General features: G+C 51.2%; 1 protein-coding gene across 1 annotated transcript in view; it reads left to right on the top strand.

Annotated features, from left to right (window-relative positions):
- Loxl1 (lysyl oxidase like 1) overlaps positions 1-18179 on the top strand; it is a 25831-nt gene extending 7652 nt beyond the window's left edge. Inside the window, exons 2-7 of the mRNA XM_021172590.2 lie at positions 8036-8144; positions 11676-11813; positions 12242-12398; positions 13135-13230; positions 14948-15063; positions 17015-18179. Coding sequence (XP_021028249.1) covers positions 8036-8144; positions 11676-11813; positions 12242-12398; positions 13135-13230; positions 14948-15063; positions 17015-17021 — 623 coding nt within the window. The 3' untranslated portion in view covers positions 17022-18179. The remainder of the gene's footprint in view (positions 1-8035; positions 8145-11675; positions 11814-12241; positions 12399-13134; positions 13231-14947; positions 15064-17014) is intronic.
- Positions 18180-20049: the final 1870 nt, after the last annotated feature.

The raw sequence follows: 20049 nt of genomic DNA, 5'->3' as shown, positions 1-20049 counted from the left end.
AAACAGCAGCTTTGCTTGATAAAGAAAAGAGGCTCAGAAAGGCAGGTGATCCCAGAGTCTTTGTGGGTGCAGGCATTCATACACTTGCTCACTGAGTGTCTGCAGGTGCTGCACCTGGGCAGGTAGGTGACAATGCCCTAGACTCATCCTTGCCTTCTCTCTCAGCCAATAAGAAACCACCTGACCTAAGTGTCCAGCTCCCAGCTTCCTACTGTACATATGGGATACCCAGGCTGGCAGCTCAGTGCAGGCAAAAGATGACAATGCCCATCAACTTGACTGCTTCCAGCTGAAGATTGTGGATAACATCTCTTGAGGAAGTGTAGTCACCTGGTGGGGATGTTAGCACCTCACTATGTGCCGAGCGCACATAGCTGGGCACTGTTAGTGAAAAGAGACACGAAATGTTTGCCTTTCGGGGCCTTGTACTGTCATTTACATACATAATTCATAGGGAAAGTAGTAGGTGTTGTGGCTAAAATGGAGGTGTCTAAGGAGATGAAGAGCAAGGGGAAGGGAGCAGTTCACAGAGGTGACCCCTGCAGGCCTCAGCAAAGGGATATCTGAACCAAGACTTGAAGGAGGCATGCGTGAGCTAGCTATTCAGCCGTCTGGAAGAGGAGCATTACAGATCCAAAGACAGAAATTCCCAAGTGTGCTCTGGTGTGCTTACATGGAGTAAAGTAGGAATGGAGGTGGAATGGGAGACTGGGCAGAAAGATTAGCAGGGCTCAGACTACAGAGAATTTCCGGGGCCACTTTGAAGTCTTTGGTCTTAACACTCTGTGAACTAGGAGGCCACTGCAGGAGCCTAACAGCTGTGCTGGAGTGTAGAGTTAGGAAGTTAGGTATGGGCATGAGTGCTAGTAGAGAAAGCAGGACGCTGGGAGAGGAAGTTAGGCTTGACAGGTGGGCCTAATGGTGTTAAGAACTGACCTGGAGAATGAGGGAGGCGTCTGCGTGCACAGAAGGGCACAGGAAACAGAGAACTCAAGCTGCTACCTTAAGCAGGACCTGCTTCTGCTGTGTACACTTCAGAGTCCCAGAGTGGCGGGAAGGTTCAGGACAGACCACAAAAGGCCTTTGTAGCCATCCTGAAATGTCTAGGCTCCACTCTTTTGGCGGTTGGGAGCCACTGAAGATTCTAGACCTGGCTCTGTAGCTATAACAGCCCCTTTCCCCAGCCTGGAAATTGCCTATCACAGTGGAGCAGAGTGGCTTCTGTAGCTACCTTGTCTGCAAGCTAGCAAGAACAGGTGGAGCACCTCTGGGCGGGTGCTGACAACTTAATGTTTCAATTATTAGCTAATAATTTCCTGGGTTTGGGAGCTGCCAGCTCTGCCCCGAGCTCGCTCATCTTTATTCAAGTCTGAGCCGGGCAGAGCCTTCTGCTCTCCCCACCTAGGGGCTCCTCTGGAGTCTGGCTGGCTGTATTCATTTGCCAAAACATCCCGCTCAGCACATATTTCACAACCGACTGATGGGTTTCTGCTGGACTATGTTTATCCTCCAGTTCTGGGCTCAAGAGATTAGGGCTATGCTGGATTCCACTTCCCATCCTCCAAGAGCCCCAGCAGCAGGGGCTTAGGGGAAGGAACACAGATGCCAGGGGAGGGCTGTGGAGCTCCCAGAACCTGCAAAGCATAAGAAGAAGAGGTGAAGTGCAGGCTCATGCAAAGGGACACGCTGGGCAGGAGGGAACAGGTTTCTAATGAGGCAGGAAGGATTTGGGTCAGCCAGTGGGATAATTTCCTGACTGTTGAAGCATGGGCTGCTGAGGTCGGGAGAGGTCTCAGGCTCTTACCCAAGGCTGGAGAATGGATCGAATAGCTCTGAAAAAAAGTATTTTTATCTCCAAGTGTTTATGGATCCTTCCAACCTGTGCTCAAGAGCCAGTTAGCTCAGTCTTTACGGCATCTTTCAGACAGGGAAACGGAGCCTCAGATGAGGGAATGGGTCAGAACACTGTGAAGATCAACACAAGGGTGAACTAACCTACTAGATCACACTTGAGTTATGTCTAGGGAGATGGCAATTGTCCTCAGATCCCCATCGGCCATCATAAGAATGGTCCAGCAGTATCAGACCTAGCCCACCACTGGAGGGCAGGGCTTATCCTGAGGCCACTGGTTACAAGAATCAGTGTGACTGGTCCTTTCGTGGAACCCTGACTGCCATAGAGGACTCTGAGGACAAAGCTGAGATGCATTGTTCAGCCTTTCCCTGGGCTGGATCGTCACTACCTTGGCCCAGGGGCCCATCGTGGCAGGAAGCTCTTTGTCTGATTGCTTAATGACTTGGGACCTGGGTCACTCACACCCAGGCCCTCCCCAGCTGAGCCCTGGGCTTCGGTTATCCCAAGGGTCGTTGCTGTCCTCTGACTCAGTGTTCCCAGTACACTGACCCAGTCTGAACAACACATCCCCCCCCCCCAGAGAAGAATGAACATAGGGGCCTGGCAGAGGGATCCAGGCACTGGGGACAAGGGGAATCAGAGTGGACACAGGGAGGCAGAGAGTCCCGGAGAGGACCACATACAAGTCTCCAACAGGAGGAGCCCAGCCAGCACAGTGACCCAACCACCCTCAGAATGGGCAGTGGGGTAAAGTTGTCACAGTCTTTGGGCTCTAACCCACCCCCAACCTGTGAGTCTGGGATAAGGAAGGCTGTAGGCCTCCTGTAGGTTCAAAAGGGAGCTGGTTGTGTGTGCTTAGCAAGCCTGTGAGAACATGCGTGGGAAACAGGGCTCAGAGGCCACTCCCTCCCAGGAGCCTGGTCAGATGGGATGCTGGGGAGGCCCTCTGCAGACTCCTCTTTAGCAGTGCCAAGCCATGGAAGAGGTCCTGAAGGTTTACAGTAACTGAAAAAAAAAAAAAAATGAAGACACAGAACAGGTCCTGTAAGACTGTCATTTCTATTTTTATGTGTATGTGAATGTTTTGACGACACGTATACATGTATGTCATATTCTTGCCTGATTCCCAACGATATCAGAAGAGGGCATCAAATTCCCTGGCAAATTCTTGTGGCCAGGGTCAAGCTCAGTCAGGGAACAAGAACACTATAACTGGCTTCTCGAGTGCCCCTAGCCTTGGACTCTGGCTCTTCTCACTGTCCAGGATTGCACAGCCAGCTCATGAAACAGCCTAGAGAGGAAGGGTCGGGCCAGGAAAGCTCTGTGGCGCCATCTGTGGAGCTACAGATGATTTGAAGCTGCCATGTGGGTGCTGGGAACTGAACCTGGGTCCTCTGTAAGAGCAACAACTGCTCAACCATTGAGCCATCTCTCCACTCCCCTCATCTATGATTTTGAGGTTTTTTTGTTTTGTGTTTTCTGCTCCTCCTCCTTTTGTTTAAACAAACAAACAACTCCTGGCTGCAATTTTTTTTTTAATTGCTGGAACTCAATTTCTAGACCAGGCTGTCCACAAACTCAGAAATCAGCCTGCCTCTGCCTCCCAAGTGCTGAGATTAAAGGTGTGAACTGCCATGCCCAGCCCGAACTTGTGTTTTAAAACCATAGTCCCATCTGACCTGAACGACTCAGTCTGTGCAGATCGCAGGTGCTCTAGAACATATCTAACATGCACGGACCGTGCGCTAGTTTTCTCTGAACTAATCACACGTAAAATTGATCCTAATCTTCAGAGTTATAAAAACATGACAATTTCACAGAAAAATACTCACTGGAACCCATGTTTTCAGTCTCCAGGTCCAGGCCTGAGAGTTGAGTAACAGACTCTGTGTTTGTTGGAAAATACATGCCAACCCCCACCCTACCTCAGAATTCTTTCCCATAACTGATGGTGCCCTTGAATTTGACCCATCTTGGAACAAGGGTGACCACACTGATAGTACCTGGACCTCATTCCACATTGACCACCCTGCCTGTGCCCTACAAGCCAATGGCAAACCAGCCTCCCTTATCCCTGAATCTGCTGATCTCTATGCAAGGATTCCTTCTTCTCCCTTCCATCACATCCGGCCTTCTCCCATACCCAAGCCCCACCTATCCTCCTGAAGAAAGAAGCTTTGTTCCTGCCTGGAAAAACAAACCAGCTAAGGGAGGGTCCTGCACCCCCTGGGACCTCAACAAGGGTTCCTGAGGCTGAGGTAGGAAACCCAGCCTGAACATCTAGGATAGCAAGGAACTGGGGGCACAGGGAGGGAGGGAGGAGTTAGGTGAGTCACGGGGACTTTGGTGGTGGTCAAAATGAAAGACAATGCTGGCTGGGCATGGTGGCACAGGCCTTTAATCCTAGCACTCAGGAGGCAGAGGCAGGCTGATTTCTGAGTTCGAGGCCAGCCTGGTCTACAAAGTGAGTTCCAGGACAGCCAGAGCTACACAGAGAAACCCTGTCTCGGAAAACCAAAAAAAAAAAAAAAAAAAAAAAAAAAGACAGTGCTGAACTTATAACAGGGATGATTCCATGTAACTACCCGAGAAAACAAAAACAATCTAAAGTGCTTCAAAATCCTATTAGTATGTGTCGGGGTGGGGACACTTTCTTACCTCTGTTGTGGTAGTGGTTGATGGCATCATACATCTGTCAGAACCTTGCCAAACTGCACCAAAAATCTGTGTCTTTGTGTGTACAGCACGCTTCCAAAAGAAGTTCACTCTCTTGTATTTATTTCCTTGCTTTGATTTCTATAAGTGTTTTGCCTCTATATATGTATGTGTGCCCTGTGTGTGCCTAGTGGCTGTGGAGGCCAGAAGGTGGCATCAGAGCCCCTGGAACTGAAGTTACAGATGGTTGTGGGCCACCCTGTAGCTGCTGGGAGTGGAACCCAGGTCACCTGCAAGAACAGCAAGTGCTCTAAACTGCTGAGCCATCTCTTCAGCCCCAAAAGTTTATTTTTATTAAAACAGAAGAATGACAGGAGAGAGCTGAGACTCAGGATTATGGGGCATACCTCACTTCCTACTGGGATTTTCCTGCAGTTGGATTTCCTCATACTCTTCTGTGGATTCCTTCTGTTCAGGTAGGGGCCTCTCTGAGGGCAGGACCTGCATCCCACTCATTGCCAGTAGACCACATCCTCTGCTTCTTTAACAGTTGGTAGCCGGGCGTGGTGGCGCACGCCTTTAATCCCAGCACTTGGGAGGCAGAGGCAGGCGGATTTCTGAGTTCGAGGCCAGCCTGGTCTACAAAGTGAGCTCCAGGACAGCCAGAGCTATAAAGAGAAACCCTGTCTCGAAAAACCAAAAAAAAAAAAAAAAAAAAAAAAACAGTTGGTGACTGAATACATGACTGTCCACATCTGTATCAGTGTACCTATCTCTTTAAGACCACAGGGAATACTGTATCTTGGGAAGTGTGAGGGCCCCTGTCTCTCCAGTGTACTCTCAGATAATTCCTCCCAGCAGCCCCTGGTTTACACCAAAGCTACACCTTCCTTTAGAATCAGAAAGGATTCCTTTTGAAGGGTCTTTTCTCATAGTCCTAAGGCTCAGAGTTGTTGATAGATCAGGGCTCAGTGTGCCCAGGATCAGGGCTCAGTGTGTGACCCAGCTCTGGGTTCTATATGTGAACAGGATTGGGGCTCAGTGTGTGGTAAAAATCAAAGTTCAGTGGTTAGGTCTCACTCAATATGACCAGGATCAGGGCTTAGTATGTGATCAGGATCAGGGTTCAACATATGACCACAGTCGAGGCTTAGTGTGTAGAGTTAAAGCTCAGTGAGTGACCATGGTCAAGTCAAAGTGTGACCAGAACCCATGCTCACTGTATGACTTAGACCAGGACTTCCTGTGTGGTCATTGGGTTCAGTCTTGTGGCCAGGGTCAAGCTCAGTCAGGGAACAAGAACACTATAACTGGCTTCTCAAGTGCCCCTAGCCTTGGACTCTGGCTCTTCTCACTGTCCAGGATTGTACAGCCAGCTCATGAAACAGCCTAGAGAGGAAGGGTCGGGCCAGGAAAGCTCTGTGGAGCCATCTGTGGAGTATTTATTGAAACAGGGCCTGGGTGGGAGCGACAGACTGTCTGGTGCTGAATGCCGGGTGCATGAGGCTTAAGCCCAGCTGCCACACCCACCTATTGCTGAGTTGCTAGAGGGTGGGGAAAGGGGACCCCTCCTCCCTTTCTTACTCCTCTTCCAGAAACTTCTGGGAATTAGTGGATGAGAACCATCTCCCAGCTGGTTTGAGGTCCTGAGGGTCCCTTGGGGAAATGACTGCAAACATTCCAGGGGGCTCATGTCATAGAGCCTAGACTGGCCAAGAAGTCCCCCATCTGCCAGAAGCCACCTCATCCTCACCCACCCTGTACTCTAAGCTTTTTCTCCATTCCAAGTAGGTGAGATCACCCTGGCTGCCCAGAGCAGGCTGCCCCTGAGGCTCAAGCCCCAGGGAGAACAGGTCCAAGGCCAAGGCCTAAGGGACATATGTAAGTGTGAGTGTGTGTGTGTGTGTGCATGTATGTAAGTGTGAGTGTGTACATGTATGTAAGTGTGAGTGTGTACAAGTATGTAAGTGTGAGTGTGTTGTGTGTGTGCATGTGAGTGTGAGTGCATATGTGTGTACATGTATGTAAGTGTGAGTGTGTGTGCATGTATGTAAGTGTGAGTTGTGAGTCTGTAAGTGTGTATGTATGTGCAAGAATCTATAAGTGTGTGTGAGAGAGAGAGAGAGAAGAAGGAGGAGGAGGAGGAGGAGGAGAAGGGAAGGAGGAGGGGGCAGTAGTATGCAGGCACATACCTCTGTCAAAGGCTATGAAGCCAGGCCTCCTTTGTCTGCCTCACTATCAGGACCTTTAAGCTGAGGGGAGGAATTGGCAGACAGGGTTCCTAGATCCCCCTCTCCATGACTCAAGCACCCCATCTTTACCCTTCCTCACTCCCCAAGAGTGAAGTCTAAGATGCTAGGAAGAACTTTCAGTCTCTTTTACTCATTTGCTGGACAGAATTTCAAGGCTCTAGAGAAGAATTTAAAGCCCCAGGCACTCCCCTGTAAGCTAGCTGTGGAGCAAGAATCAACTCCACCACCTGAGCCTTCATCCCATCATCAAGAGCATCCTGTCCTGATTCCATGAGGCAGGTCCGATGCCTGCCTGTGGTTTCTGCTTATTGGTGCTAACGTATCCAATTTTGTTTGTTTGTTTTATTTTGTTTTTGTTTTTTCGAGACAGGATTTCTCTGTATAGCCCTGGCTGTCCTGGAACTCACTTTGTAGACCAGGCTGGCCTCAAACTCAGAAATCTGCCTGCCTCTGCCTCCCGAGTGCTGGGATTAAAGGCGTGCGCCACCACTGCCTGGCCTGATGTACCCAGATTCTTACTGGTGGAAGAAAAAGGGAAGACTCTCTGACCCTGGTATAGCCTAGAGAACAAGTGCTCCAAAGGCTGGAACAGTCTTAAGACGCCTCCTGGGCTCTGCAGGGGTGGGAGCCAGACCCTCCCTTATGTTGGGCACAGGGAATAGCTATGGGCTTGTCTGAAGTCTGACAGCCAGAAGTGGCAGCAGGTGCCAAGAAGAACATACCCTGAGCAGCTCAGTTGACACCAGGCTTCAAATTCTGCTGGCTCAGGCAGTGTTTTCTTCCTGCCCACCCCTCCTACCAATTAACACCCACCTAGCTCTGCCTATGAACATTTTGGGGCCCACCCTGGGCCATAAGCCCAGGCTGTCTTGGTGGTCTTTGAAGACGGCTCGCTATAGAGGTAAGAGGGGCGTTTTGGCCAGTGTGCAAGCCTGGGGAGCAAGGACAGAGGGAGTGGCTCTTTCAGGAAGTCAGGAAATCCCTTGGTCTCCCTGGTCCTGTTCCTAAGCCTTTACTTGTGGCATGCCATTCCACCCTCCAGACACCTTTTCCCTCCAGCTCCTGGGTCTTGTTCTCATTCCAAATCTTCTAGGCTGTCTCAATGGCTCCCACACCACCAAGCTGTAGAGGCAGTGAGTTGCTACTAACCTCCTTGAGCCCAGGACCCTCTGACCAGGAAGAATGGCCAACAGTTTGGTAGAGGAGGTCCTTGGAGCCATCAGTAATCAGCCTGACCCTTCGGTGCTGTGTTCTTCCTCTCCCACCTCTCCAGGCCTCCCTGACTTAGTCCCGGACCCTAACTACGTGCAGGCATCCACATACGTGCAGAGAGCCCATCTGTACTCCTTGCGATGCGCGGCAGAGGAGAAGTGCCTGGCCAGGTAAGAGGCTTGGGTGAAGCATGGAGCAGAGTGCCTTGGCATAGTCCGTGGGAATCACCCAGAACCTGGCAAAGTATCTGAGCCTCTCAGAGCCCCGCCCTCCATCTTGCCTGGCTCAAGGAGTGAGGAAAAAGGAAGGGATGGGTCACATCAACCTACACATTTTATCTATGAGGCCCTTTGCTACACTGTGACATCAGTCTTAACACCAGCCCAGGCAGAATGGGCTGCCCCATTAGGAAACTAAGGCACGATGAAAGGAACTAAAATTGATCCTGTCTGTATTTCCAGTGGTCAGTGTGGGTGTCGGGGAAGTCCTAGAGGGCACAGAGCTGCAAGGCGTGAACGGGGACGGGTGTGGTCCTGAGAACCTGTCCGATCATAGCAGGGAATGGCTGGGCATGGGTGACAAGGGGGCCTCAGTCCTGTACTGATCTGTTCTGCAGAGAGGAGGAGAGCATTGCCCTGCCCCTGCAGAGCTCAGCTTCTGTGCTCTGGGGCGCTCTCCCTGGGCTGAAAGACCTGGTTAAAGGGGACATTGATCTGCTGCTTTTCTGGGCATCGATGCCCAAAGCATTTTTTCCCCTCTTTAATTGTTCACTTCAAAAACACTTTTTTTTAAATTAATTTTTTTAAAGATCTATTTATTTATTATATGTAAGTACACTGTAGCTGTCTTCAGACACTCCAGAAGAGGGCGCCAGATCTCGTTACGGATGGTTGTGAGCCACCATGTGGTTGCTGGGATTTGAACTCTGGACCTTCGGAAGAGCAGTCGGGTGCTCTTACCCACTGAGCCATCTCACCAGCCCCTAAAATTAATTTTTTTAACATGAGAACTCTCTCTTAGCTTTTACTCTCTAGGAAACCATTTGGAATGTCAACATTTACTCATTTGTAGACCTTTAGCCCCGTGCCCCTCAGAGTAGTTGACCATAAGCTCTTATCTCTCCGTGGTAAGATAAAGGACTTTCATCAGCATGGAACTCAATGGAACGGCTCCTTTTGTAAAGGCATCTGTTTTTTTTTTTTAAAAAACATTTTTATTTTATTTAAAGATTTATTTATTTATTATATGTAAGTACACTGTAGCTGTCTTAAGACACTCCAGAAGAGGGCGCCAGATCTCGTTACGGATGGTTGTGAGCCACCATGTGGTTGCTGGGATTTGAACTCCGGACCTTCGGAAGAGCAGTCGGGTGCTCTTACCCACTGAGCCATCTCACCAGCCCAAGGCATCTGCTTTTAAGATGAGACTGACCAGAGGGATGGGTAGAGCAGATGATTTACACTCTGGTGAACGTTCCTTAGATCATCACAGATGGGCAAAGTATCCCTATCCCACCCATGGACAGCCACTCAGTTGACCTGGCCATTCAGGCCTTGTCTTGTGTCCCTTGTCCTGGGGAGGAGAACACACCACTTCAGCTGACATTCTTCCAGTGGTAAGGGTACAGTCTCCATGGCGGCCTGCTTGGGTCTGAGTCAGTTTTGTCAAAGCTAAATTCTCACTACATCTTCTTGGACTATCTCAAGTGCCCAGCCTTGAGCTCCCAGCTGGGTGAAGAGAAGGCAGCGTGCCCTGGGCCCTGGGTGACTTCTTCATCAAGCTGGATTGAGTGTCCCCTCATTCCAGGCTCAGATGATGGAACTAAGCAGGCAGCAGGAGGAGACAAAGAGCCAGGATGCACAATTCTGGGGCTGGGGGTGGGGGTGGGGCTGAGTGAGGTCAAAGAAGGAGGGGCCTGCAGGGATGTGGCCTCCTGGAAGGCTGGGATGGGATGACCAAGTCAGAAAAGCCGGCAGAGCTGGGGCCCTGCAGTGGGAGGCTTCTCTGCAATCTGTTCAAGTGTGGGCTGGAGCCCTGGGCCAGGTCCCACACTGCAGACCGAACCCAGAGAAGGGAGGGGATTTGCTTCAAGTCTTGCCACGAGCCTGTGGCCAAGCTAGGCCTAGAAGCTAGATCCGGTCGCTTTCCCACGATGTTCTGAGACGAACAGCAGGGCAGGATTTCACCAAATAGGCAGGGAGGATGTTTTGTTTCAACCCAGACACAGACAGATTCCAAACCTCCCCCAGACAGGGCCAGGGCCTTGTGTCTGAGCCGCCTGCTGGCCAGACATATTCTCAGAGAGAACTAATCCCCACAACGGGCCACCTCTCGCCTCTGGCCTTACAACCCATCCCCAAATGAGGCCAGCCAGGATAGCTGTCAGCGGTCAGCTGCAAAAAGGAGAGCTGACAGCCAGGCTTCCTGGTGTGTGTGTGTGTGTGTGTGTCCTTCTCTCAAAAAAGATATCCCTCTTTTCTCTTTCTTCTGGGAATTTAAAGTCACAAGCTTCCAGAAGACAAAGTGCACATTGCTGGTCTTGAAGCCATGCCATCAGGGAGAGGTGGTCTAATCACACCCGCACCAGCCAGGGTACATGTGACATGAGGATGAGCCATTGGTAGTATTTTGAGAGCTCACAAGCAAACAGGGTGCTTCTAAGTACAGCAATCATGGCAGACTTCATAAAGGAAGGGACTTGACTTGGGCCTAGGAAGCTCAGTGAGCTCTAGAGCTATGGTTATACAAACAGCTTGGGAGGAATGGGAAAGAGAGAAGTTTTATGGGAGAAAAGTCCTTGGAGCTCGCACCCAGTCTGTAGTGGAGCAGGGCACAAGGGGCCAGGAACATGAAGACTTAGCCCAAGATGCTCACACCTGGCTTTCAGTCACACAGACATGGCATACACTTGGGTCACCAGTTAAGGCTCTGTCCAGAAGAAGGAAGAGCTTAGAAGCTCCTGGATGTGTCTGTTAGGATCTATTTATATTTGTTTATTTATTTATGTGTGTGCATGTGCGGGCACTCACGGGAACAGGCATGCGTGATGTGTATTCATGTACAAGCGAGGGCCGAAGGACAGCCTTTCAGGTCATCTTCCAGGATAACACCCACCTCTTTGAGTCAGGGTCTCTCATTGGTATGGAAGTATTCAGTTAGGCTAGGCCACTGGCTAGCAAGCTTCACGGATTCTCCTGTCTCTACTCCCTCAGTCTTGGCATTGGGAGCACATGACTCCAGTACTGGGTTTGGACCGGGCTCTGAGGATTTGACTCAGTTCCAAATGTTTTCAAAGCAAACACTACCTAATTCAGCTGTCTTCATCCGCCCAGAACTGTTTGTTTTTTAATTATCCTCAGAAGATTTTCACGTGACCCTAACCTCTCCCAAGGTGGTGGCAGGCGCTGTCCCTTGCTGAGTTGCCTGGAAGTTGTGGTCTTCAAGGCTGTGGTCTGAGTCCATTAACAGCTGTCAGTCACACACAGAAGGCCAGAGAGGAGAGGAGGCCAGGGTTGGGTAGTTGTCTGGAGAGAAGGGGCCAGACCTCACTGTCAAGCAGAGATCAAATGTCCGAGATCTTTGGGGTAGGAGGGAGCTAAGAGGACAGTGGCTAGGGCTGGTCACAGGGACCTGATGTAGCATCCTCTGACTTTGGGGGGGGGGTCACAGCACCATTCCACTCTCCTTCCCTGTCTCCACAGCACAGCCTATGCCCCTGAGGCTACCGACTATGACCTCCGAGTGCTGTTGCGCTTCCCCCAGCGGGTGAAAAACCAAGGCACGGCGGACTTTCTCCCCAACCGGCCACGCCACACCTGGGAGTGGCATAGCTGTCACCAGTAAGTGAGACTCCAAGTGGCCTTTGCTTCTCCCCTCCTGGTCAGGGCTCACTCTCAGCGACTGAATCCCTTCCCAGTAGCCCTGGGAAACTCAGGTGCTTGTTCCCGCCCTGGAGAGGACCCCACTGGTCAAGGGTCCTCAGGGGACCCTCAGCAAAGCTGAGTAGAAAGATGGGCCATAGGGTACGGGATGGAAATGTCTAGAATATAGGATTTTGCCCAAGAGAAACCAGAACAAGAAAGAGTCCAGAAAAGAAGTGAGGAGCCTTAGGAGGTACCATTCTGAGGTGACTAGCATCAAGATGCTATCCTGTGGGACTTGGACTAGAAGGGCCCCCATGGAAGCAGGTCATTTATTTGGGTCACTTCATGAGGGGACACGAAGAAAGGCCCTGGGGAAACTAGGCCTCCTTGTCTCGCCTCCCCAGACATTACCACAGCATGGACGAGTTCAGCCACTATGACCTGCTTGATGCATCCACGGGCAAGAAGGTAGCTGAGGGACACAAGGCCAGCTTCTGCCTGGAGGACAGCACCTGTGACTTCGGCAATCTCAAGCGCTATGCCTGCACCTCTCACACGCAGGTTGGGCTAATGTGGCTGGGTGGATGTAGGCCTCTATGGATGGGTGTGGGCCAAACAAGCAAACAGTGAGCAAGTGAGAGACTGTGCCCACTTAGTTCTGGGTGAGGATCTTGCCAGGCCTGAGACCATCAAAGGGCCCTGTATAAGCACTTCCTCCCTCATTCTAAGGGGTGTCTGTCTTGGAGATAAAAGAATATTGACACACCGGGCAGTGGTAGCCCATGCCTTTAATCCCAGCACTCAGGAGGGAGAAGCAGGTGGATCTCTGAGTTTGAGGCCAGCCTGGTCTACAGAGTGAGTTCTAGGACCGCCAGAGCCACACAGAGAAACCCTGTCTTGAAAAACTAAAAAGAAAAAGAAATAGGGGGAAAAAAAGAACATTGCCATATAGTCTAGGCAACACCATGTCTCATCTACCTAAAGGGGGGGACAAAGGTCTATCCCAACCCATCTTTCCACTGCTTCATCCACAAAATATCCATATGTCCATCTATTTTTTCAGCCCTTCCTCCAGCCACCTCTGCCAAGCATCTTCAAGCCTCTACCCTTCACTTCATGCCCCCTCTGCCTATGGCATACCTTCTCCTTGGCTCATCCACCCAGTGGCTCAGCAAGGGCTTGAGCCACCACGGGCCCAGGTCAGGGAGGAAGCACAGAGGTAGAAGGCCCAGACTGCCTGGGGGTGGGAGGATATGGAGTGGCTTTAAGATGGGACCGTATTCATCCCTTTCCCCAGGGCCTGAGTCCAGGCTGCTATGACACATACAATGCAGACATTGACTGCCAGTGGATCGACATAACTGATGTGCAGCCTGGGAACTACATCCTCAAGGTAGGGCTCCTGCTCTGCAGCACTCTTCTCTCCTACCTGACACCCCTGCTTATTGTCTCCCGCTTCTGAAAGATGCTCCCTTCGCTGTCTGTACCCATGTGATTATGTTCCTTTCTGGTGGTTTCTGTCTCAAGCAGACATCGCTTCTCTTTCCCTAAAGACCCCAAGGATTCTTTAGCCCAGCTGTAGTGACAGGGAAGGTGATGACACCATCTGCTCTAAGTGACAAAGACCCAGAGAACCATTTAGCCCATCCTCCCAGGTTTGGGATGGCAGGGTCTCAGCTGCTTGCAGGACATGTACCAATACCCAGGACATCTGTGACTGAGATTCCTTCTGGCAGGAACCCCGCTTGCTACCTGGAATAATGTGAGCTTACCCATTGCCCATTCTCTGTTACTGGGACAAATAAAAAAAAAAAAAAAGTGTGCTGACGATACCCTGCTCAGTTTGATATACCCACAGATGCAGTGTAGGGCTATGTCCCCACAGCCTGACCCCAGGAGGTTAAATCTTAGTTCTTCCTTGCAAGTACCTATAAAAAGAGGCTGGTAGAGAGGCAGCCCTCAACAGCCTGGTCTACAGAGTGAGTTCCAGGACAGCCAGGGCTACACAGAGAAACCCTGTCTCAAAAAAACTAACATAGAGAGGGGGAAAGGAGAAGTGGCTTCAAAACAGAAGCCACTCATTGTTGTGCAGCCTGAGCTCACACAGGTTGCATGTGTGAGAGTCCTGCCTGGTGAGCTCCTCATCAAAGTCTAAGGAAGGCCCATCTGGGTTCCAGGCAGTGGCCAAATTAACCACATAAATGGTACATAGTTCAGGCTGGGAGGAATACACGAAGATTTCAAGTAACAGCTGTTCTTTGTAATATTTTTAAAATTTTCTAATATCTTTTTTTCTGTATGGGTGTCTTGCCTGTATGTAAACCTGTGCATTGTGTGTGTACAACACCTTCAGAGACCAGAAGATGGCATTGCATCCCCTGGAACTGGAGTACAAAAGGTTGTGAGCTGACTGGGGGGGTGCTGGGAACCAAACCTAAGTCCTCTGGAAGAGCTGTCAATGTTCAAGTATTTTACTTTGGTTTTTCTTTTTCTTTCTTGCTGTGTGTGTGTGTGACACTGAAGATGGGGACCATCCATGTTAGGTAGATGCTCTATCATAATGGAATTGCACCCCCAACTCCACTGCATCCAATCTTAAATGTCCTTCAGTGACTGCTAATCCAAACTGTCATGGCTTGTCTCTGTAGCTCTTTCAGACAAAGAGCACAAGGGCATGCTTGGGCCATCTTCTTAAGAATCGGTGGCTTCAAGGCATGGTAAATACCCTGGCAGCATTGGGGCCCTCAACAGCTCACCTGGACCTGTTGTGGTAGATAGCTGTGAGTCAGGGAGGCCCGGTGTTGACTTCCTGTTCCACCCCACACTGCCAAGATTCTCTGGGCCAGAAACTGGCAACAGTGCCTGTGCAGGGGCCTCTTGGAGTGGTCCTTGGCTTTGCAGAAGTTTCCAGTCTCCTGCTGAGGAGACAGATAATGCTTTCCTGGACCACAGCTGCCCTTTCTTTCCCATCCTTCTCTCTGTGGCCCCAGATCTCTGTCCCCTACATCTGTCTTCCTCTCTGTCACATCTGTGTCTACTCCTCCACTGATGACCAGGTGAGGTGCAGCCTCCTGACAGGCCCCTTGTCTCTCTCCATTTCTCTTCTCCAGGTGCACGTGAACCCCAAGTACATTGTTCTGGAGTCTGACTTCACCAACAACGTGGTGAGATGCAACATCCACTACACAGGTCGCTACGTTTCTACAACAAACTGCAAAATCGTCCAGTACGTGTTTGCCCAGCCCCTGAATCCGACCCCAACCACGTTTCTGCCTGAGGAGCAGGCAGGACCTCCTGAAATACCTATGACTCCTGCACTTTGGGGCTGAGTCATTGATGGCTGAATACAGATACGTACCAGCCCCAAGCTGAGTGCTCACGATGGAGCTCAGGCAGGCTATGGGGTATTGACATGGGTCTGACCCAGTAGTCCCCTAGGATTTTCAGAAGGAAAATCCTATCAGAGGCAGAAGGCAGGATGGTCTGCTAAATGCACTGGCTCTGCCATCCTAGTGTGTGCGTCCTTGCTCAGATAATACCTTTGCTCTCAGAGCCACCTTCTTCGCTTCCCATGCAAGCTTGGGATAAGGACCTGCATGTTCAGGTCCCCAACTCCTGGAGGAGCAGAACAACAGGCATGGTCATCGGTGTCATTATCAAGTGGACTGGGCTAAGTAATCCCAGATTGGGAGTCACTCTGGTTGGAATAAGCCAACTTCTGTTCCTGGGTCTTCATCATACAGAAAGTTAACAGAATCTGGTCCTGGACTTTTGGCATATGGTTGCTAAGCAGCGTCTTTAGGACCTGCTATCCCAGGTCAGCTGAACTCATTCTTCTGAATCTCTCCTTCCAGGAAGCACTTTATAGAGAACCCGTTGCTTACAAATTTACAACTTCCTTCTACTCCCTGTGAATTTAAATGTTTTGCTTAGACCACAGCAATATTCTTCTACTAAAAATGTCCCGGCACTTTAAGCTTAGATCATCCATGTCGTCAGGCTGTGAAAACTCCACATCCCTGGAGAGGTGTTGTTATCCCAAAGATTGTGCTTGTCAAAGGATGGCAAGTATGGGAGTTTAAGCCTGTGGGGTCAGGGCTTATTGTGTGACTAGGATCAGGGCTCAGTATATGACAAAGATCAGGGTTCAGTGTGTGACTAGGATCAGGGTTCAGTGTATGACAAGAATCAGGGCTCAGTGTGCCACCAGGATCTGGCTCAGTATATGGCCAGTGTCAGGGCTCAGTGTATGACAAGGATCAGGGCTCAGTGTGTAACTAGAATCAGGCCTGAGTGTGTGACCAGGATCAGGGTTCAGTGTGTGACCAGGATCAAGGCTCAGTGTGTGAAAAGGATCAGGACTCGGTATATGACCAGAGCACATTTAAAGACAGCTCTTCCTTCCATTAACCTATTACTCCCACCCACTCATGCTCAACCTGAAAGAATGGGTCTTGCCACCTCTACTTTAGTACAGAGATCGATCAGGTAAATTAGGAGTAGAATCAGGCTTCCATCATCCAGGACATGGCCAGAGGATAACATGACCCTGATCCTGCTCTTCATGGGCAGTTTAGCTTTCATAAGCCTGAGTTTCTAATGACTACTTGTTCTCCCATGTGTCCTGGGTCACAGGGACCCCATCAGCACCATGAGGGCCCTCTCCGAGTGTAGACATCTGGGCTGCCCTGGTGCTCCCCTGAGGCCTGTGGTTGTGGAGGCAAAGGCCCTTCTTTCCAAGACCTCTTTACATAAGTGCTTGGACAGCCCCGGGTCTTATGAGGGTGTCCCTGTGACCCTGACCACAGGCAGGCTGCTGGGCCAGTATACACAGGAAGCTGGACAGAGCATTCCCAGAAAGGCCACGGGACTGACACATGTGGGTTTCCATCATGTTTCTGAAGAGGGGGAAAGAGAACATTTTTCTCCTTTTTAAGGAAAAAAAAGGGGGGGTCAGACTTAGAAAATAATAAGCATGAAAGTGTTGCTTGACAAAAACAGCTAGAACCTGGGGCCTGGGGCAGCCAGCGGGGGGCATGCTGAGACTGTGCCCAAAGAGGTGAGGGGCCCCGAAGGGGGGATGGACACCCACCCCTGCACCACAAGGAACCTTATGTGTCAGAGAGGTGGGCTACCTTGCAGATGTCACACCACTGACATTCTCTCTCTTTCCTTAGGTCCTGATCTGAGTGGACAGAGCCCCCCTTGTCTCTCCTTGAAAAGCAGGACCTGCTTCCAGGCAGCCTCCCCCATGAGGCTCAGCCGCCTAGCCCAAGGCAAAGGCAGCTGGCCGCTGGGGCATCCCTCCCTGCCGGCCTCAGGGAGTGAAATGGACCCAAACCACAGGGATTCTGGATGTCAGACCCTGTCTTGTACCTACTTCTCCTCTACAACACCATGGTGTCTGTTGTTGGTTCTAATTTTTATATTTTGGCCATCCCACACAGCAAGATTGCCCGGGTGCTGAATAAAACAAGGGTTTTCTAGTCTGGAGCTCTGCTGTGCCCTGTGGTTTGGCAGATCACAGCTGGGTCAAGCCCAAGAGATATTCTGGGGTTTCAGCCTTTGTGTAGGAAAATGTTGAAGGGTAGCTGCTGGACGGCCAGGTCTCCAGCAACTTCCAGGCCGCCAGCCTTAGCCATCATGGAAATGCTAGAGAGTTTAGTCCAAAGCCATGTCATCTTCCTGGACAGAGGATCCTGTCACATAGAATGAGGGCAGAGGTGGTAGGTGGCTTCATCTCCTAGCCTCTTCCCCCTACTCCCAGTCTTCCACCTTTTGTTGCTCCTTCTTTCCTTCTCAGACTGTAGCTCACCACCAGCACCTCCCCACACCATCATCATCACTGTCACCACCACCAACGGCAGCAGCCCTGGGCACTTACCACAGCTTTCACAGTGCTGGGCATCCTTGGGACAACTGGAGAGAGGCAGAGGACCCTTAGAGTGGGAAAGATCTACCTTCCCAAAGAGAGAAGACACATGAATTCTTGGCAGAGGGGATAGCATGGGTTAGGGTTAGGTAGAGTAGTGGGTCTGGAGGCTCTAGGGAGTGCAGGAGAGAAGAGCTCCACTATCCTTCCCTGGATATGGTGTCCTAGAACTCCTGGACACCAGTCTGGACCAGGAAGACATGAAACGAAAATGTCCACTTCTTTGCTCCTCTCCCACCAGCTCTTGAGCTTTCTTTCCACCCACCTGCCACTGCCACCCTGGAGAATCACTGTAGGAACGGGAGAGAGACTTGGCTCAAGGCTCTAGTTTTAGCGTTTGATGTTGAGCCAGGCATGCTATACCTCTGTGCCTCAGGTTTCATCATCAATAAAATGGAACTGCCCTCCTGTCTGGCAAAGCTACTGTCATGGAGAACCACCTGTCATTTCCACAGGGCAGGCACTAGGTGAGCTACAGGGTCAGTACCTGCCCCTGAGTCCATTTGGACTCAGCTCCTCAAAGGCCACCCCCCCATTGCCCCACCACCACCACCTTTGGGCTCTGTTGCTATTCTTGCCTCGGTGTCCTTGGCAGCCAGGAGGTCTTCTGGAGGGTTGGTGGGAAGACCTCCCAGAAGGTTCCTGGCCCCAGCCCACTGGAGTGGTTGGGCCAGTCATCAGCCCAGGCATCAGGACCCAACTCTCCTGGCATGAGGGAGGTGTCCTGGCCAGCCATTCTGCATCTGGACTGGACCAGGAGGCTGAGCAGGAACTCAGGGGCAGTCTAGACTTTGGATTGCTATCCTGCTACACCCTCTGCCCACATGACTCTTAACGATGCCACTCCATACCTGCCCCCACCATTCCTCTCTAGGTGCTCCAGACTGAGCCAGAACTCCCCCCTCGCCCCCCCCCCCCGCTTAAAGTTAGAAGGACCCTAGAAGATAGACAGAGTTAAAGGTCCTCAATTTCTAGATCAGAATGGGAGCCTGTGGGAGACTACAGGTGAACAGGACTGGAACCCAAACACCTGAGCCCCGGTCACCGGGCTAGATGGCTGTGTGTGCAGCTTCTGGGGAGAAGACCCCTAGCCTTAGTGATGCTAACGGAGGCTCAGGCCAGAAAACTGGAAAAGGAGAGGGATGGGGTGAGTTTTCCCTAAGGAGGCTCATTTCAAAGCCTGGGGAAGGGACAGACTCCAGACACAGGGTTCCAATGTGCACATGAGCCCTAACCCTGGAGCTCAGATCCCAGAGGCTGGGTGGGTGACTGCAGCTCTGCCCTTAAGGTGGAGCAGGCACAGGGGCCAGTCCCCACATTCTGGCAGGACCTTCTGAGATGAGCAGTCTGGCATGGAGGCAAAGAGGAAAGGAAGCCTCCTCCTCAAGGGAGATACGACAGGATACACAGGGACTGTGGGCAGCCATTGTTCCTTCTAAAGAATTTTGCCATGGTTTGAGGGCTCTGTCAGCACTGCTCCTCCCTCTGGAAGAAGAGGTGTGCTCCACCCACCTCAGAGAAGTGGCTCATAGAGCATTTCTCTGTCTGTCTATGTAGGGCATGACAGGGTTTGTGGCCAAGTGAGGGGTAAAGAGTCCTAAGTGGCTGGGTGCATGTTGTCAAGAAGGGGTTCCCTCGAGGTTTATCTCAGCATGTCACTTAAGGGAAGGGTGGCCCCACTGCCCTTGTCTTGCTGGCTCCTGGCTCTGACCCTTACCCAGGGCTCACCTAGTGGAAGATGACCTGGACCTCATCCCAAGCTTCACTCAGGCAGAGTTATGTCAGACCCACAGGATAGGCCACGAGGCTCAGGTTCTGCGTCCACTTACCACCTCAATCTCCCACATGTCCCTTCAAGGGCCAGCCTAATTCCCTTGAAGCCTGGGCCTTCCCTTCTTCCCTCTGAGTCTGGGGAGCACTGAACGTCCCCACCTGTGGCTTGTCCACCCTCTTGCTGTATGGACAGGTGTGGGGGATAAGAAGGCTACTCAACCTCCCTCAGAAACAACCAAGGCACACAGGTATCATCTCCACCCCAGGCCCATCGGTGCTTCATTGAATGGAATAGAGAGAGCCTCGGGGTCAGCTGCCCAGCAACCTGCACTATCCACCACCCCCCACCCCCTCTCCCACCCCCACTCAGTCCTAGTACTGAGGGCTCACTGCCTCTCCCAAGGCCTGCCAGAACAGTTTGGCCTGCACTGGGCCCTGCAACCTCCCTTTGGTCTAACCCGTAGGATCCCTTATTTGGTGCAATGGTCATGGACACAAAAGGAATTC

The sequence above is a fragment of the Mus caroli genome, chromosome 9, assembly GCF_900094665.2.
Source record: "Mus caroli chromosome 9, CAROLI_EIJ_v1.1, whole genome shotgun sequence".
Lineage (NCBI taxonomy): Eukaryota > Metazoa > Chordata > Mammalia > Rodentia > Muridae > Mus > Mus caroli.
The sequence above is the reverse complement of the archived record's forward strand: the minus strand, read 5'-3'. Positions and strand labels throughout refer to the sequence as shown.